The sequence below is a fragment of the Chrysoperla carnea genome, chromosome 1 (genome assembly GCF_905475395.1).
Source record: "Chrysoperla carnea chromosome 1, inChrCarn1.1, whole genome shotgun sequence".
NCBI lineage: Eukaryota > Metazoa > Arthropoda > Insecta > Neuroptera > Chrysopidae > Chrysoperla > Chrysoperla carnea.
Genome location: NC_058337.1, coordinates 101,672,149 through 101,689,219, shown reverse-complemented (window position 1 = coordinate 101,689,219; position 17,071 = coordinate 101,672,149). Strand labels below are relative to the sequence as shown.

The following is a 17,071-nucleotide window of genomic DNA, read 5'->3' as shown; positions in this document are numbered from 1 at the left end:
TACATATTTTTATGGGTTTTTATATGGCACATTAGACATATGGCAACTACCGTATTAAGACGTTATATGCTGTCTGTATTATCGTTTAAAATTTTAATAAAAAAAATATTGAAAATTGATTTATGTTTTGAAAATTGTAAAATATTAAAAAATATTCTGATACATTTTGTAGTCTACAAATAATAATATATATGTTTTAAACGGTACACGAGCTTCGGAAGTAAATATATGTATATATATATATCAATTATAGATGATTAATTCTGTTATAAACTAATTGAAAAACTTTCCTATATAACGAAAATTTTTTCACAAATTGATAAAATTCTAAAATTTTGTCTTATTTGCTTAATTTTTTTAAGCTATTAAGTAATAAAACAAGTTTTTATCAATCAATTTCATACTTTCTCAGATATTATACCCTGTATATATGAAATAAATATTAAGGTAAACTAAAATTAGATCCAAGTTTGTAACGCTTAAAAATATTGAAAATACGAACACCTAATTATTCCATTTCCGGTTGTCTGTCCGCTTGTTCGTCTCTCTATCAATACGATAACTCAAAAACGAAAAGAGATATCAATTTGAAACATTTGTAGCGCACTCAGGGCAAAAAAAGGGAGGTTGTTTTCGTAAATGAGCAATATACGTCAATTCGGTAGTGGGTCCGCAAAACCAATCTTGTAAACCGTTAGAGATAGAACAAATGTTTAAATATAAAAAATGTTCCTTTTAAAAAAATAAATAACTTTTGTTTGAAACCTTTTTTTGGTAAACATCACTGTTTATTCGTGAGGGCGCCAATTAGATCAAAATCTAATAAAAAATAGCGCATATTTATAATTTCTATAATTTATTATTCTTATAAATTTTGTTTTAATAAAAAGCGTGTAATGTTTCATTTCTGTCGTGGGTCTCTCGGCCCACTCCGTTTTTTTTCAGATAATTTTTTCTTTTTGAGCCCAAGAATAGTAGAGAAACTTTTTATTTGAATGTCTAAAGATTCGAAAGAAATTTAAAATATGTAATATTATAAAAACAAAAAATAGAAAAAATAAAAAGTATTTTCACATATTTAAAAAATTCAAAAAAATAAAATAAAATAAAATAAATTTCGCAATGAAAAAAAAATTTGTATATGCAATTTATTTTACAAATTACTAAATTATTATTTTAAATTTGAGATGTAGATATTTATTTATAAAGCAAAAATTCCACTTCAAAAAAATTGCAATGCAATTATTAATATTGAATGTGTTTGGTTTGCATTCATTCTCTGGCCTGTTATATTTGGACAAATGTTCCAATGGTTTTTTTAGTCTTTTTAATAATAATAGTAAGAGAGATGCATAATATTTTTGTATATATGTACCTATATATTATAAATGTAAAAGTAAGGATGTTTGTTTGTTTGTTGGTTTGTTTGTTTCGCTTTCATGCCAAAATTAGCGAATAATTTTTAATGAAACTCTACAGCAATATAGCTCATACATTAGAATAACACATGAGCTATAAATTATAAAGATATAAATATATAAAAAAAAATTAAATTTAATCGCACATTTGCTATTTTAAATTTTTACAGAAATCTTTAACTTATGGTTCAAAATAATGATCACGGATAGAACAGAATGATCATCATTTTTGGAACCATAAATTAATGATTTCTGTAAAAATTTAAAACAGTAAATGTCAAACAAATCATGGCCACTTCCTTTGATATACTCAATTAATTATGACTATTTAACAATTTAAAAAATCGAAAACTGTGCATATCTTTTAGCTGGGTAAAATAATCCCTTAAAGTGTTATGGAAGGTGGTTAAGTTAAATCAAGAGAGGTGGAAGCTATAAAGTGGTGGTTTTTACTTTTAAGTCCAGTGAAGCGGGCGAGTATCACGCTAGTATATATATATATTTATTAAATATAATTATTCATTCTATCCCATCACAGCATAAAAATTTAACACCAACGAAAACAGAGTTTGGTATGTGCATTTCTAAAAATAATTTTTTGTAAAAAATTATTCAATTTTATGTATAGTTCGTGTACTTTAACGTGGTTTAAACATCACTTATACTTAGTTTAGTGATTTTTAGTCTTTAGTAAAATATTGACCGATTTGGCTTCCGATTTATTCATCGCTTCTGCCTTGTAGATGGCTGAAAAGTATTTATAGTTTTTTTTGCTATAGATTATTTACGCTTTATAATGTATGACTTGTACATCTATATAATCAATACAAAATTTACTATACAGGTAATAAAGTAATATGATTATATCTTGATAAATAATGTAGGAGTGTGCTTTATCCAAGCTTTATTTATAAACTTAATCTTTATAAATAAAACTCATCTCATTGATTTCATATTTTAAAAATAAATTATTATTAATAATAATTCTTAGCATACAGTGTGATTGTGCCGTATATGTATAGTTATAAAATACAGGCAAGTATTCCAGAAAGTGGTATTCTTACTTACTCTCTTATAAAATCATATACGACTTATCTACATATACAGGATGGTTTTAATTGAGCCTGGAAAACTATGATATGAGATTAAGCTCATCAAAACGACCGAAAAACCTCTTTGCCAAGTTAAGATCTGATATGTACTTTCAGAGATATTGTTAAGTGAAAAGTCATTAAATTTATTCAATCACAGAGGACTTTTATACGAGATAGTAATAAATTATTCTCTGTTTGATAATAATGAGTGGTTTTCATTGATATGAATGAATCATCTAGTTCTCACAATGTAGTGAATGTGATTTAAATGTAATATGACGTATATTTCATCAATGCTAAATTACATGTTTATTAATCGGATATTAGTTCGATAATTAAATTTAGCGTTCACATCTGTTTACTAAATTGAACGTTAACTAAGTTCACCATTAAATCGTGAATTTACGTCATATGGGTATATATATATATTATGTACCTACACCTACATATATCTACTCACTTTCTTTGCAAGAAGTAATTAAAAACTCAATTAGAATTATCCAAAACATATCTAAATTGTCAATTGAATTTGCATATGGTTTTATGGATGTCATGATTTAAGTTAAATGTTTCATAAAATATAAAGAAGCACGAATTCAGTTTTTTGAACTCAAATGTCCTGTAGTTTGTAAAAAAGCGTTATTTAATTTGGATAATGCAATGAATGAATCAAAGATTTTAGTTTGTTTGAAAGGTGATTTGATCAAAATTGTTTCATAGCTATGTTTCAAGAAAATCTGTTCATCAGTTAAAAGATGATCACCATTTTTCTAGTTTTTATCGGGTACGGAACCTTAAACTGGAATATAGTTAAAAAAAGCCTCGATCAAATAGGGTATTACCGTTAGTCAAAAATAAATTATGTAATTTGAAAAAAGTTAAAATTTATATAAAAATATACTTAAATATTCTGATTTCGAGTCATAAAAGCACATTTTTCTTTTAGAATATTAAAATCAACATTTTGAAGTACTTTTTCAAAAACATTAGAATACCCTATTACCTTTCCAAATAAAATCAAATTCGATTTATCCTTTTAAGAGCTGCCATGCCCCAGACAGACACGCACATACAAAAACTCGTAAACTTGTAACACTCCTCTTTGATGGTATACAAATTTTGATTGAATTCTCGAAAATACGACAAAAAAAGTATAAATTCTTTACAAAATAAATTATTTGAAATGAATCACAATTTAATGTCCATATAATTTTACAAAATGGAAATATTTATTGATTATTTTTTAAATAAATTTTTTAAACAAAACATAAATTAAAACATGTTTATTGCCTTTATTGTGAAGGTGACTGTATATCTGTGTGGGGTTTTGTTAAAAAATTTTTAAATATTTATTTAAAGTTTTCAACAGATTTTTTCGCACATTGCAAATTGATAAACAAAACACATTCACAAAATAAATAATGCCTTATAGTTTGTTTAATTGTAGTGCAGGATTGAATAATTCTGATTTAGGAATTGAATTTAATGACTCAGGTGGTTTACCCTTCATTTTAAAACTTATCGTGCTGGCTACTGACTCATAGTCTAAAAATGTATCGCTTGTGAAAAAAGGCTTGGGCAATAATATTAAGATTTAATTTTGTTCATTATGTAATTTGTATATCATATCTGTAATAAAATTGCCTATAAAAAAAGCAAGTAAATTACTAATGATAATATTATTTCACCAGCCTGTTTGTATGTTTTTAGCCACGGGTAAAGCACTGCGGGATTCTCCTAGTGGTTCCATTAAAAAAAATGTAACTATATGAAAAATTTCTTTTTTTTGGAGAATTTAATTTCGTACAATGATCTCAAGCGCATCAAAAGCCAACAAAAGTTTAAATAATTTTAGAACAATGCAAGTTGATTAAAAATTTATTAATTCCAGAATCAGAATTTTTCAGTTCAACACGCATTTATAAATTTAAAACATAATAATAAAAATAGTTCTTACCAGATTTCCCGACGTTCTTATTCCCAAGTATGGCAATTCGTAAACGTGGTAATGTATTTTTTTCATCAGTTTTCATGTTTAATTCTGTAACAAAAAAAACAATACAGATAAATAAGATAATAATTTTCTCGAAAAAATACGATAAATATTTAAAGCCAAAAATGTACAAAAGAAAAAAAAAAACTTAATATATCAGATTAAATTTGTCGTTTTGTTATTAAAAGGCGACGACATTCGAGGCGCCGTTAAATAACAAAATAAATCTGATGAATGGTATTTATAAAAAAAAAAACAAAAAACAAGCAGAATGAATTACATGAAAGAAGAACAAAGATAGTGAATATAAATTTGATATAAAACTTCATTTTATTATATTAAACATTAATAATAATATTTTATTTTAATACAAATATATTTTGTCAACATGTATGCCACATTCGAACAAGAAAATATGTGGAAAAATTAATATGTATACTGTAAATATTTCAAAATCTTTGTTTATGAAATATTAAAGTGTGTGTTGGTGATTCCCCCCTCCGACCGTGCACTCTCCGCACTCTCTGTGCACTGTATCACTTCCAAATAAAAATTTTGTTTTGGATCGGTAAACTAATATTCAAGTCAGTCATCTCTTAATTAATTTACATACTTTTTCTTTTAAAAGAAAATTTTTTATTTATATTAAAAAAAAAAACTTTCTTGTTGCGTTGTTTTTAAAATGCGAAAATATGTGTTTTGTTTGTGAAAAAGAGGCTATTATACTATTTTTCATGTTGTTCGATACATAAAGACTAACTGTGCATTTTTTGGTTTTATAAAATTGAATATTTTTAAAAAAATTTCTGCTCTTTTATATTATATTGCGCGGAATAGCGGAAGGTGTCCTATAAAAATCCCCCTAAGAAAAAATTTAATTTTTAGCCAAGCTATTCGAGAATCGAGATATGTAAAACGTCGAAATATTTTTGATTTCTTAATTCAAGTGGTAATTTCTTGTAATTTGTTCAAATTTTTAAAACTATTCAATATTTGAAAAAAGATCGTTTTACCGACCTTGTAAGAATAGTGGATAGGTATAAGGATCCCATTGCGGTTGGTTTTTTTTTGGAAACAGCCCATATAAAATATCTATACCTATTGTCATTGTATACACAAAATAGGGATCATTTTAAGCTATATAAAGAGGATCATTTTACCCGTAATGACATATATAAATATCGTCATAAAAACTGATCATAAAATTTATTATACGCCTAACAAAATGGTTTATAATATTATTACAAGTCAACAGAAGTCATGACTAAAAAAAACCAGGTACGCGAAAACTAGCACAAAAAAAAATTTTGCGTTGAAATTTGTCTTATCATAGATCAAAGGCAGAAAAATTAATATTTTTGCTACGAAACACCAAATAACTAATACATCGTCATAAGTCGTTGTTCAACGATTAATTTGAATACATCCATTGATAAATATAGTAGATTAAAACAACGAGGGATCATTTTACCCTGAGGGATCATTATGGCACTATTTACATTCAAAGTTTTTCTAGTGCTAATTTAACACTACTTTTACTAAAAAAAACTATTTAAAAGACGTTTGTGGTTTTTTATCTGTTAGATATCATGCCGTTTAAAGTTTTAATTAGTAGAAATACCAAAATCCAAAGTTAATAATTTTCAAATTTTTTTTTTGCGCTAGTTATTGAATAACCTTAAATCGAAGTAGGTATATAAATTGAACAGGAAGTTATTAAAAATATTAAATGTATAAAAAAAATGTACATACTTCAAACAAAATTTATATAAATTAATGATTTTTTGGAGTCATAAAATTATGATAATTATTTGTTAGTGTTAAATACTTTTTTTTTTTTTTTCAGTTTGTACATATACATTTATTCATTGAAACGTATAAATATTTCAAGATATTAATAATTTTTAAGTATTTGTTTACTATAAACCTAACACAGTGAATCTTTTGTTAAACTATTTTCTTTTAGCGAATTACCGCTGGATTTAAAAAATTTCTTCAAATGTTCATCGATGCTATATCCAATAGATGTCAAAAATGACCATCGTTAAAATTTAAATATACATATATACATATGTATCTCTACATTTGTCTGTGCCCTCTCTGGTGGCCACAACTTAAGTCTGATTTGAAAAAAATTTGGTGTCAAGAAAGGTTTTGGTATTTGAAAGGTCAAGTTCGTAAACGAGAGAAATTGGCAAATAAATAAGGGGTAAAGAAGTGTGTAAATTACAAATTTTTGAATTTTTTCAAGAAAAAAAGTATTTTTGTATTTTTTGATCAGTTTTAAGCAAAAAAGTGTACTCTTGTGGTTTTTTCTCTTGAAAAATTCTTGAAAAACTAAAAATGCGATATTCGATTTTAAGAAAAATGTGTTATTTTTTCAATCTCTAAAACAATTCATTTAGCTAACGCAGCTCCTGCGCTACGAACTTTTATTTTTTATTCTAAATAGTGCGGCATTATACTACTGCGGAATTTTAAAAATTAATACGATTAATTCACCAAAAAATGCCTGAAATATGTCATTTTAGAAAACAAAGAAATCACACACTTTCGGAATTTCCATTTTGAAAAAGCATAATCAAATTATTTTCTAGAAATAAGATATTGGAAGTTGGTTCCGATAAAAAAGTTAATATATAGCTTTTAACATTTTTACCCCGAAAACGGCGAAGGCAATGTGCTTAATCTCAGAGGTCCCCCGACTGTGTTGCTTGTTTTCATACTTTTCAGAGCGTGATTTTGTAGTCGTTGGGGTTTTAGTTTTTTGAACTTTTTTTTTTTTTTTTAATATGGAAAAGAAAGAGCTTAAAATAGCTTTAGCTAATAATAATTTTCAACAATAAGACAACATTATTAATAATACAACAAAACATTATTTCCCTAGTAAAACATATTTTTCCAACAACAACAACATGTAAATGTTAACATAAAAACATGTACAACATTAAGTTGAGAGGAAAAGAGGGTAAAATACTTGTAAACTCATACATTTATGACATCTTTATTACAATGAAATGACCCAACAACAAATAAGACATATTTCCATACTTGTTTGTTTATCATTCTAGCCAAAAAGAAAAAAAAAACTGAATAAATTATTAATTCTTAGTTCAAAAATAGAATAAAAAAAACATGAAAAAATAAATAAAATTACTCAGACGAAAGACAAAACGAATAAGGAAGGATTTTGAAAATGTATTTTTAATCTTGAATTATTAGATCTTAATTCATATTTAAATTTCTTGTTTGAATTTAATGAAAATTTAGGGATGTAATCCAATCGTTTGATGATTAGACTACCAACCCAACAAGATTACAATTATAATTACAGTCATAAATTTCGCGCATATGCTGTAATATAAATATGACCTAAAAAATTATATCATTTAAGATTAATAATAACCCAAAGAAATTTCAGGCATTTAAAAATTATGAAAATAAAAAGTTTACCTCCATGCTTACATTCGCACCGTGTGTGAGTTTTATTGGAGGCGTTTCCATGGTAACGATACACTACTTTAATTATAGAATTGTATGGATGCATATATAATTGTATATGGATTGTATTTATGACTTACATTGAAAATTTAATATTATAATCTAACAACTTTAAATAAATAATTATGATAATTTACATTTGAGAAATAATATTTGTGCAATTTGATTTCATATTTTCACAATTTTTAATGCATTAAGTTAAATTAATTAGTGTTTTTCAATAATTTTTAATTGACATTTTCTATATCATTAACATGTTAAGAATTGCTAAATTAGTCATAACAGCCTCCTTTATTGGCAAAATTTTTCACTGGAAGCGCTGGCATCGATTTTATTGTCCCTACCATGACTACGCACGCAACGAATAAAGATAAACTCAATTTGCAAATGAGAGAATAAATGCAATTTTTTTCTGAAACCTTTGCTCTTCTCTGAATGAAAGGGGGTGAAATTTTAGTAGGTATAATCCAAGTTTTGATTTTTGTTTGTAATTTTAAAGCTAAGAATGATTTCTTATTTCTCCCGGTTTTTTTAAGGAAAATTCTCTCTACGTTCTACATAGAGGCCTTGCGAGTAATTCAAATTAATTTTTATTTTTTGAATAGAAAAAATAAACAAAATAAAACATCGTTAGACAGTATGCGAAAATTCTGGTAGCTATATCTATTTATTAAAAAAATAAGTGAGATGTTAAATATTGTCAACAAATATGATAGAAAGAAATGTAATAAAAATAAACTTTTATAATAATGTTCGAACTCATTAAATTGTTTTACTTGGCGCTTGTTGACAAATGAATGAATACTTATAAACAGCTGCCTAATTTGAATACAAAGTCCGATTTTGGTGTACGTCTTATTAAAGATGCACGCACGAGTATCGGAATGGAGAAACCGTTTATTTTGTTGAAAGGAAACAGGCTTACATGTAAGTTTTTCAAAAAAGTTAGTTGCTATGATTTTCTGGATAAATGCAAAATAATTGATGGCAACTAAGCTTTTTTTTTGGAGTTAATAATGTGAAAATTAACTGCATTTTGTCGGTCGGAAAAGAAATAAAAAGAGAGCCATGTCAGTTATGTCAAATTTTATTAATTCAAAAGTTAACCAAAACTCGAAAGAAATAACTAGTTTTACGTACTTTTAAAAGAAAAGACCATACGTTATCCTCTATTTTTGATATTAGTATGTTTTGCATTAAATAGTAGTCTTTTTAGTGCTAAATCGAAAACAGAAATCAATATAAGAACGTACTTTGCCTAAAAATCATTAAATTTCTGTGTGTGGTTTAAGAAAAAACATTTCCTTAAGTATTAAAATTGTTTAATTGTCTTATATACAGTGTGTCCAATTAATACGACACCACATGGAAAACCCTTTTTATTATTTATTTTTGTTCTTGATAAAAAGTTCTACATGGTCTAGACTCTAGATCACAATTTAAATTAATAATGTCATTTTTTTTGCATCTGCGTAAGTCTGTTGAAAAATTTCAATTTGTTCAGGAGTAATGTACTTTTATTTTTTACAATTTCGATAATAATTATTGAGAAGAGATGATACTAATTGAAACTGCGATTAGACAGTTTTTGTTATTTTAACTAACTCTTTTCTGTGTTACCATTGGTCATTTATTTCTACAGATCAATGTGTAGATCAATTGAAACAAGAAAATTTGTCAGTGTATCCTAGATTAAATGTCGATTGCAGACGTAAATATATCAATGCTAATGCAGAGAAAAATTTATTTTACTCCTGAACAGAATTCACAATTTTCGACAGATCTCTAATACAAATGCAAAAAATTAATATCTGATGCAATATTTTTTTTTTTATTAAGAATTTTCATACGGTACCAACTTAATTGAACGCACTGTATAACATCTCTATATTACGAATTTTTTTTCATATTATTTTTTGTTCCGTGTTTATTTTGTTTGTGTCTGACTGGAATTCTTGTTGGAATTCCTGTGATTCAAATGCATAAATACCTAGGTCAGACACACGTCGACTGACTTTTACACATTACTCAATATAAAAGCTTATATGTCGCGCCGAATTTTTTTAATTTTTTTTCTAGTCAATTCGATTACGAATATAATCTTATTTTTATAGAATCATTTTTTTTTGTTAAATTGTAAATATTTTTCTTTGTTTTAAAATTTTTGGTGTCGGATTAACGAATTATTTTTGGAAAATTTTAATGTAGAATTAATTTTTTTCCATTTAAATTCCTTTATTTAATAAACCAGCTGTGAAAAATCAACTTTTCATTTCTTTTTAATAAAAATTGTTATACAGGGCCAAGTAAACTTACATTTAATTTCTTTATTTGCAGATATTTCCGGCATGAAAAATTTTTACAATAAATAAAAATATTTTAAATGAGTGTACCGTTTAACACAAAATATTTTTTTTTACATTAAAGAATTCAACATTAATTTATCAGAGCAAATTACAAGTTAATTATCATGGAATTTGGATAATTTGTGCGTGGGATATGGACATAAATTTTTCTTTTTAGAATTTACGATGTATCATTTTAGTGGCTATGAATCTGAGATAATGATACTGTTGTGGGTTTTATCGTTTGCTGTAGTCTTTAGTTTGTTTTTTTTTTTCTGGTACGTGAGTAAAAATAAAAGCATTCCTTGCAAAAAATTCGCCTGTATATATTAGAAAAGAAATATATTTGATGCTTATAGTGAAAATATATTATCTAATGCAAAACATTCCAATCTTTAATTTCCAGCACGTATAGTGAGCAGCCTCAGTGAAAATTAAGTTAAAAATGTTGAAGTCGACCTAAAACTCATGAACTTGTGCAAATAATATATTTTAATGAAACACGACCTTTTCATACTGCAATTTTTTAAATCTTTTGCAGGACAAAAGTACAGAAATTGAGTTGGATAATATAATTTATTATATTTTTATTAAGGATGTATGAGCGTGTAAAAAAAATATTGAAAATTTTCTTTAACTATTCAACTTTCGATATTTCGAAAACTAAGGCAGATATCGAAAAATTTTAGTCTTATTTTTCGCCTACATTTATGAAGTTATAATAAAAGTCATCATCGAAGTTGAAAATAAGATAGAAATAATTTCAACCCTAAATCTACCCTGCTCGTACATCTCTTATATGGATGGAGGCACTTAGTTTTTTTCTTCTCTATATCATTGCTAATATTTTTAATTTTTTTTTATTCGTTCCAAGTGAAAATTATCAAAAACTTTCCAATATGTCGTTTTTTGTGATTTTTTAGAAGAGCAATGTGTATTTTACATCGATTTTGAATGATTCTTTCTTTAAAATTTGCATGGAAACCTACATATTCTTTGGCTAAAAGTCTACCTTGAGCGTTTAACTCAAACATTCTTGTCAAGCTCATACATCCTTAAGCAGTCTATTAATTTAAAAATTATCAATACAAATATGAAATAACTTACTCATCACGGGACAAGCAAAGCAAAAGTTTCCATTTTTTTTAAATTTTGAGATAAAATTTACAGATAAAATTTCATCACAAAAAATTGAACTTGCCTTAAAAAGAAAACGTCGTATTATTGATAGATCACAGCAACTAGGTCAAGAAAATGACAAATTGACCGAAGAAAAAGTGAAGTAATGTTCGCAATAGTTTCTCCTAAAACTATGATACAATAATAGCCTTAGCCTTTGATCTATGTAATGTATTACAGTTACAATTCATCATTTTAGAGAATAAATCAATTGTAAATCGGTCAGCCGTAATATGTCCTCGTGATAAAACTAAAGTCAAGGCTAAACTCTTACTTTATATATTTATTTACATGATAAACTAAAAAAATTATTTTACATATGGTTACGATCAAATTAAATTAACATATTACAAAAATTATCCAAAAAAATAATGCAATTAATTTAAAACAAATGAATTAAATGTTGCCAAAAATTATTATTACTGTATAATTACAAATTTTCAATATGTTTTAAAGTGTTTTTCAGACTATTAATATTTGCAATTTTTCTGGTCTAATTAATTTAAGTATATTAACAACATTCATGCCTTTTTGCAAAAATGATTTAAGATCAAGACATTGATGGGCTGAGCGTAAATACTTGGCCTATATATTATAAAATAAATTTTTATTAAAAAAAATATTTGCACATCGAATCATTTTTTTTTTTTCGTATGTGCAAATAATAATATAATAGAAGACTATTTTTATTTGATCTAGATATTTTTTTTTTTACAAAAATTTCAATTAAAATATTTTTTTAAAGTAATCCACTGTTCGTTCTGTAACTTATACTTACACCTGTTCGATTTAGAAAAAAAATTTTGTTTTTGCTATTACAAAATAGTTGCAGTGTTTAGAATTTGTCTTGACATATTTTTGAAATTTATTCAAATTTACAGTCATTGTTTTCAGTTTTTTCAGTTGAAGAATTCTCACTTCACAAATAGAAAAGTGAAATTATTTTTTAAAAATCTTTACTAATGTGCAAGGCATGAACGTTTGAAATTCTTAACTAAGCAAAGAGGAAAATATCAACTAGTGACGTCATACTTGGATATCGCCATAGAAATTACATATAAAACTTCAATTTGCTAACAGGAGATAGGCAACAATCATTGAATGCTTATAATTTCTTCGTTTTTAAATCAATTTTAATTTCACTTTCAGATTTTGTCATGGTATTCTATCAAATCTAGTTTTACATTTTTAGATATGGGTAATTTGGCCAACTCAACATCAGGATTATGCCCTATTGTTTAAAATACCTATTCAGATTCGATTTTGGTATCTAAACATACTCCTGGTAAAGAATCGAATTGTAAGGTTTTAAAAGACTTCTAAAATTTTGTTTAGAAAGAATTCTAAATACTAGTAACTAGAGTTTCCATGGTAATGGCACACTACTATAATAAATTTCGATTTTTGCCCCAATTTCCTAGATCAGTTTTTTGTATTTTTAAAATACGTATTTTCGACTACCAAGTAGTCATCATCAGTAAGAATCAGCTAGTGATTACTCTTATTATGAATGTTACTCTTTGCTAATTTGGTGGCGGACCGTTCAGTCACTTGACATTTACATACTATACCAATTACATTTAATCAATTGAAAAATAATCATATATTTAATAAAACGAGTGATTTATTGCAAATTTCATAAGAGAGTAGCGTTACGATTGATTTATTTGTCCCCTCCGCCTGCTTTGCACACAATAAATATTGGAAATTTGTATTTAATATAGTACTATAGATAGTATTTGTATATCATATTAATTATTGATGTTATATGTGCTTCCTATTGTGCTTCAATAATAATTATGCCTTTGTTAACAAAGAAAAGGTTTCTATGTCGCCCTATTCGTTGTGTGCGTAGTCATGGTAGGGACAATAAAATCGATTCCAACGCTTTCAGTAAAAATTTTGGCGATAAAGGAGGCTGTTATAACTAATTTGCAATTCTTTACATGTTCATGTTATAGTTAATGTCAAATTAAAATTATTGAAAAACACTAATTAATTAAACTTAATGCATTAAAAATTGTGAAAATAAGAAATCAAATTGCATAAATATTATTTTTCAAGTATAAATTATCATAATTATTTATTTAAATTTGTGAGACAATAATATTAAATTTTCAATGTAAGTCATATACAATTCTATAATTAAAGTAGTGTATCGTTAACATGGAAACGCCTCCAATAAAACTCACGCACGGTGCGAATAGAGTAAATCTCCATCTTATATAGTATTGCTGTATAGTATAATAGTATCAAGATATTAAACTTTCAAGGTAGAATTTATTAGTTTCGAGTAAAACATCCTGATGACAGTGCATGTAAACATCCTACACGTAAAGTGAATTTTTAAACCTTTTCAGTTTTACTATACAGTATACAATATAACGGAAATCTGGATAAAATATATAATTTTACTACTGCTGTGTATCCTCTTAAAAATCCTACACAAATTTTTCGTTCGATAAAAAAAACATAAACTAAGTATTTAACACAAATAACAATTAAAAGAGCTGTTTTATTTTTAGTAAATTGATTCATTTTCTCCACATATTTTGTCTATCAATGATCGTGAATAATTTATTTTATTTACTTATTTTCATATATTCATTTAAATGATTTCGTTATAGTTTAAAAATTTAAATAAAATTACATATAATATATATAAAATTTTTAGTATATCATATGTATAAAGTATATATATTATACATATTATATACTTTTTATTTCTCTTCCTGGTTTCTTACATTTATATATTTACAAAAAAATTTATTTAAAATTGGATAGAAACCCCGTTAAAAATTCAATGATACTCTTATATAGTTTTGATAGAAAGCAATTTTGAAATTAATTTTATTTGAGAGTAAAAAAAGTGACCTTTCAAGAGACCAAATCATTACACTTACTCAAAACATGGTTTAAAACAATTTTATACTAATAGGGTGAAATTTTAGCTTTAAAATCTCAATTCTTACATGTATCTTAATTTGTTTATTTCTGTATGAGTATTTATGTATATTCAACAGTCTATGATTAACAATAAGAGCAGTTTAGGCAATGAGAGTTCATTTAGTATACACAGGGTATTTAAATAGTCAACTTTGTTGATTTTTTGTTATCGTATTATTTCAAATTTATTCAATTTAATGAATGAGGTAAATTTTGAGAAATAACACAAAATGAATAGAACGTTTTTAAATTAAAAAAAAAATAAAATAACGATATTGCTTTGTTCTTATTCAACGATTGGTTAATTTTATTTTATTCGCACAGTGCATGAGTTTTATTGGAAGCGTTTCCATGGTAACGATACAATACTTTAATAGAATTGTATGGATGCATATATAATTGTAAGGATTGCATTTATGACTTACATTGAAAATTTAATATTATTGTCTCACAAATTTAAATAAATAATTATGATAATTTACATTTAAAAAATAATATTTGTGCAATTTGATTTCTTATTTTCACAATTTTTAATGCATTAAGTTTAATTAATTAGTGTTTTTCAATAATTTTAATTTGACATTTTCTATAACATTAACATGTTAAGACTTGCAAATTAGTCATAACAGCCTCCTTTACCGACAAAATTTTTCACTGGAAGCGCTGGCATCGATTTTATTGTCCCAACCATAACTACGCACACAACGAATAGGCAAAAAGCTCTTTTTCTGAGTAAGTTATATTATTTTACATAAAATAAAAATATGAATTTGTGATCCCTTACAGTTTTATTCATCGGACATTCAAGTCAAATGTTAAGTATGCTAATTTCAACTGAGGAATTTTTTAATGAGTGTTAAATATTTTGTAAAAGTCATTAAAAATATTATTTTATACATTTCGTGAAAACAAATAATTTTTTTTTTTTTGCTGATCGTTAAAAGAAAATTTAATTGATTATATAACATCATTTGTATGATAATTTCTTTTTCGAATTTTTTTTCTTTTGGATTCTTTACATCTGATTATGATAGAACAAATTAAGTTTTTCTGTGAGACCTTGGTATGTATTTTCTAAACATACATACTCAAAAAATTGTTTCATCTTGGCAATTTCACAAAAAAACAAAAAAATTATCATAATTTTTAAGCTTCAAAAAATAATTTTTTTCTCTCTTATTAAAAATAATAAATATCTAATATTGTTCCCATGAAAAATAATCTAGAGAAATGTTGAAATTCATAATAGTTTTTAGACTGAGACTATCATTTTAATACTTAACATTTCTATGAAAATTATTTATCAAAAAACTTGTTTGTGTATTTTAAAGAGTGATAAATAAAATTGAGATTTTTTTAGTGTGACGCCTTCATAAAACATGTCAGTAGAGGACACTTTCTGGCGCCGATTTTATTCAGTAAAACGTCTACTAATGAAAATAATGTATTTTAATATAAAGTATGCATTCTTTTGAGACTTTTAATATCCAGAAGTTATATGACAAAAAAAAGAAACAAGCGGAATTTAAAAAAAATTCGTCTACATATACAGTTTAATACTGCATGAATAATACGAAACATGTCACTTAAAAAATATATTTTAATAAAATAAGAAATCATAATTTTTATGATATAATATAAACAGTTTGGGTAAAGGAATTTGGAAGAAACTTACCTTTTAACACAATCCCAAGGGCCAAATTCAAGTTGTGAACACGCTTGCAAATATTTTTAAAGTTATGTCCAGTGGTAGTAATTTTATACATTAAGCACAAATTTTACTAAAAAACATAGTATTTAAAAAAAAATTTATAGTTTAAAAGTTTTTTTTTGTTTAGTTTAAAATAGATTTTCACTCAGATAAAATTCACTTTGAAAAATTTTCACAAACAATCCGTTAATATAAAAAAAAGAACGTACTAATGTACAAACGATACCGCAACAGTAGCAGTATCGTCTCTTACGAATGAACAACGAACGAATGCCGTTTAAAAATTTTTCAATAGTTTAGATAGACGCGTACGATGTATTCGTTATCGTCGCCGTCGTCGGTTACTTTTTTTTTTTTTATAAAATGCTACTAAATATATGTAGCGCACACGTTATTTATATAACAAATTATATGAGTAGTGTTTATTGTATGAAGTTATGTTTCAATACTGACGCTTTTCATTTAACGACGCTCACTTTTATTAAGTTTGGTATGTTTAGGTAGCTATGGTAACCACGCTGCATACCAAGCGTCTGGATATGTGTACATAATATTTAAATGAATACGCATGCGTGATTTAAATTTTGTATAATATATGTTTTATTTTCTCTGGATATATAACATTGTGTGTTATGCATGCCTTGCTTGCTCTACAAGTGAAATATTTTCATTTCGAATGCAATCGAATACACATACATATATAACACTATTAGCATAAAAAGTTGCATGTTGAAAGTTATGCAAAAAAAAACTACACTTTTTAATTGGATTTAGGAGTGTTATCGATGTCGTTTGGTACGTTATACTATTTAGGTAGTAGACAGAATACATTGAAAACTACAGAAAATGAAATAAAACTTCCTTGATCAATTCATTTGAATTTG

At 25.8% G+C, this 17,071-nt stretch overlaps 1 protein-coding gene across 1 annotated transcript in view; it reads right to left on the bottom strand.

Moving 5' to 3' along the window:
• The window catches only part of LOC123305427 (ras-related and estrogen-regulated growth inhibitor-like protein), a 42,338-nt gene extending 26,105 nt beyond the window's left edge, over positions 1 to 16,233 (bottom strand). The window contains exons 1-2 of the mRNA XM_044887140.1: positions 16,152 to 16,233; positions 4,470 to 4,553 (exon numbers count right to left, since the gene is read on the bottom strand). Coding sequence (XP_044743075.1) covers positions 4,470 to 4,545 — 76 coding nt within the window. The 5' untranslated portion in view covers positions 4,546 to 4,553; positions 16,152 to 16,233. The remainder of the gene's footprint in view (positions 1 to 4,469; positions 4,554 to 16,151) is intronic.
• Between the last annotated feature and the right edge of the window lie 838 nt (positions 16,234 to 17,071).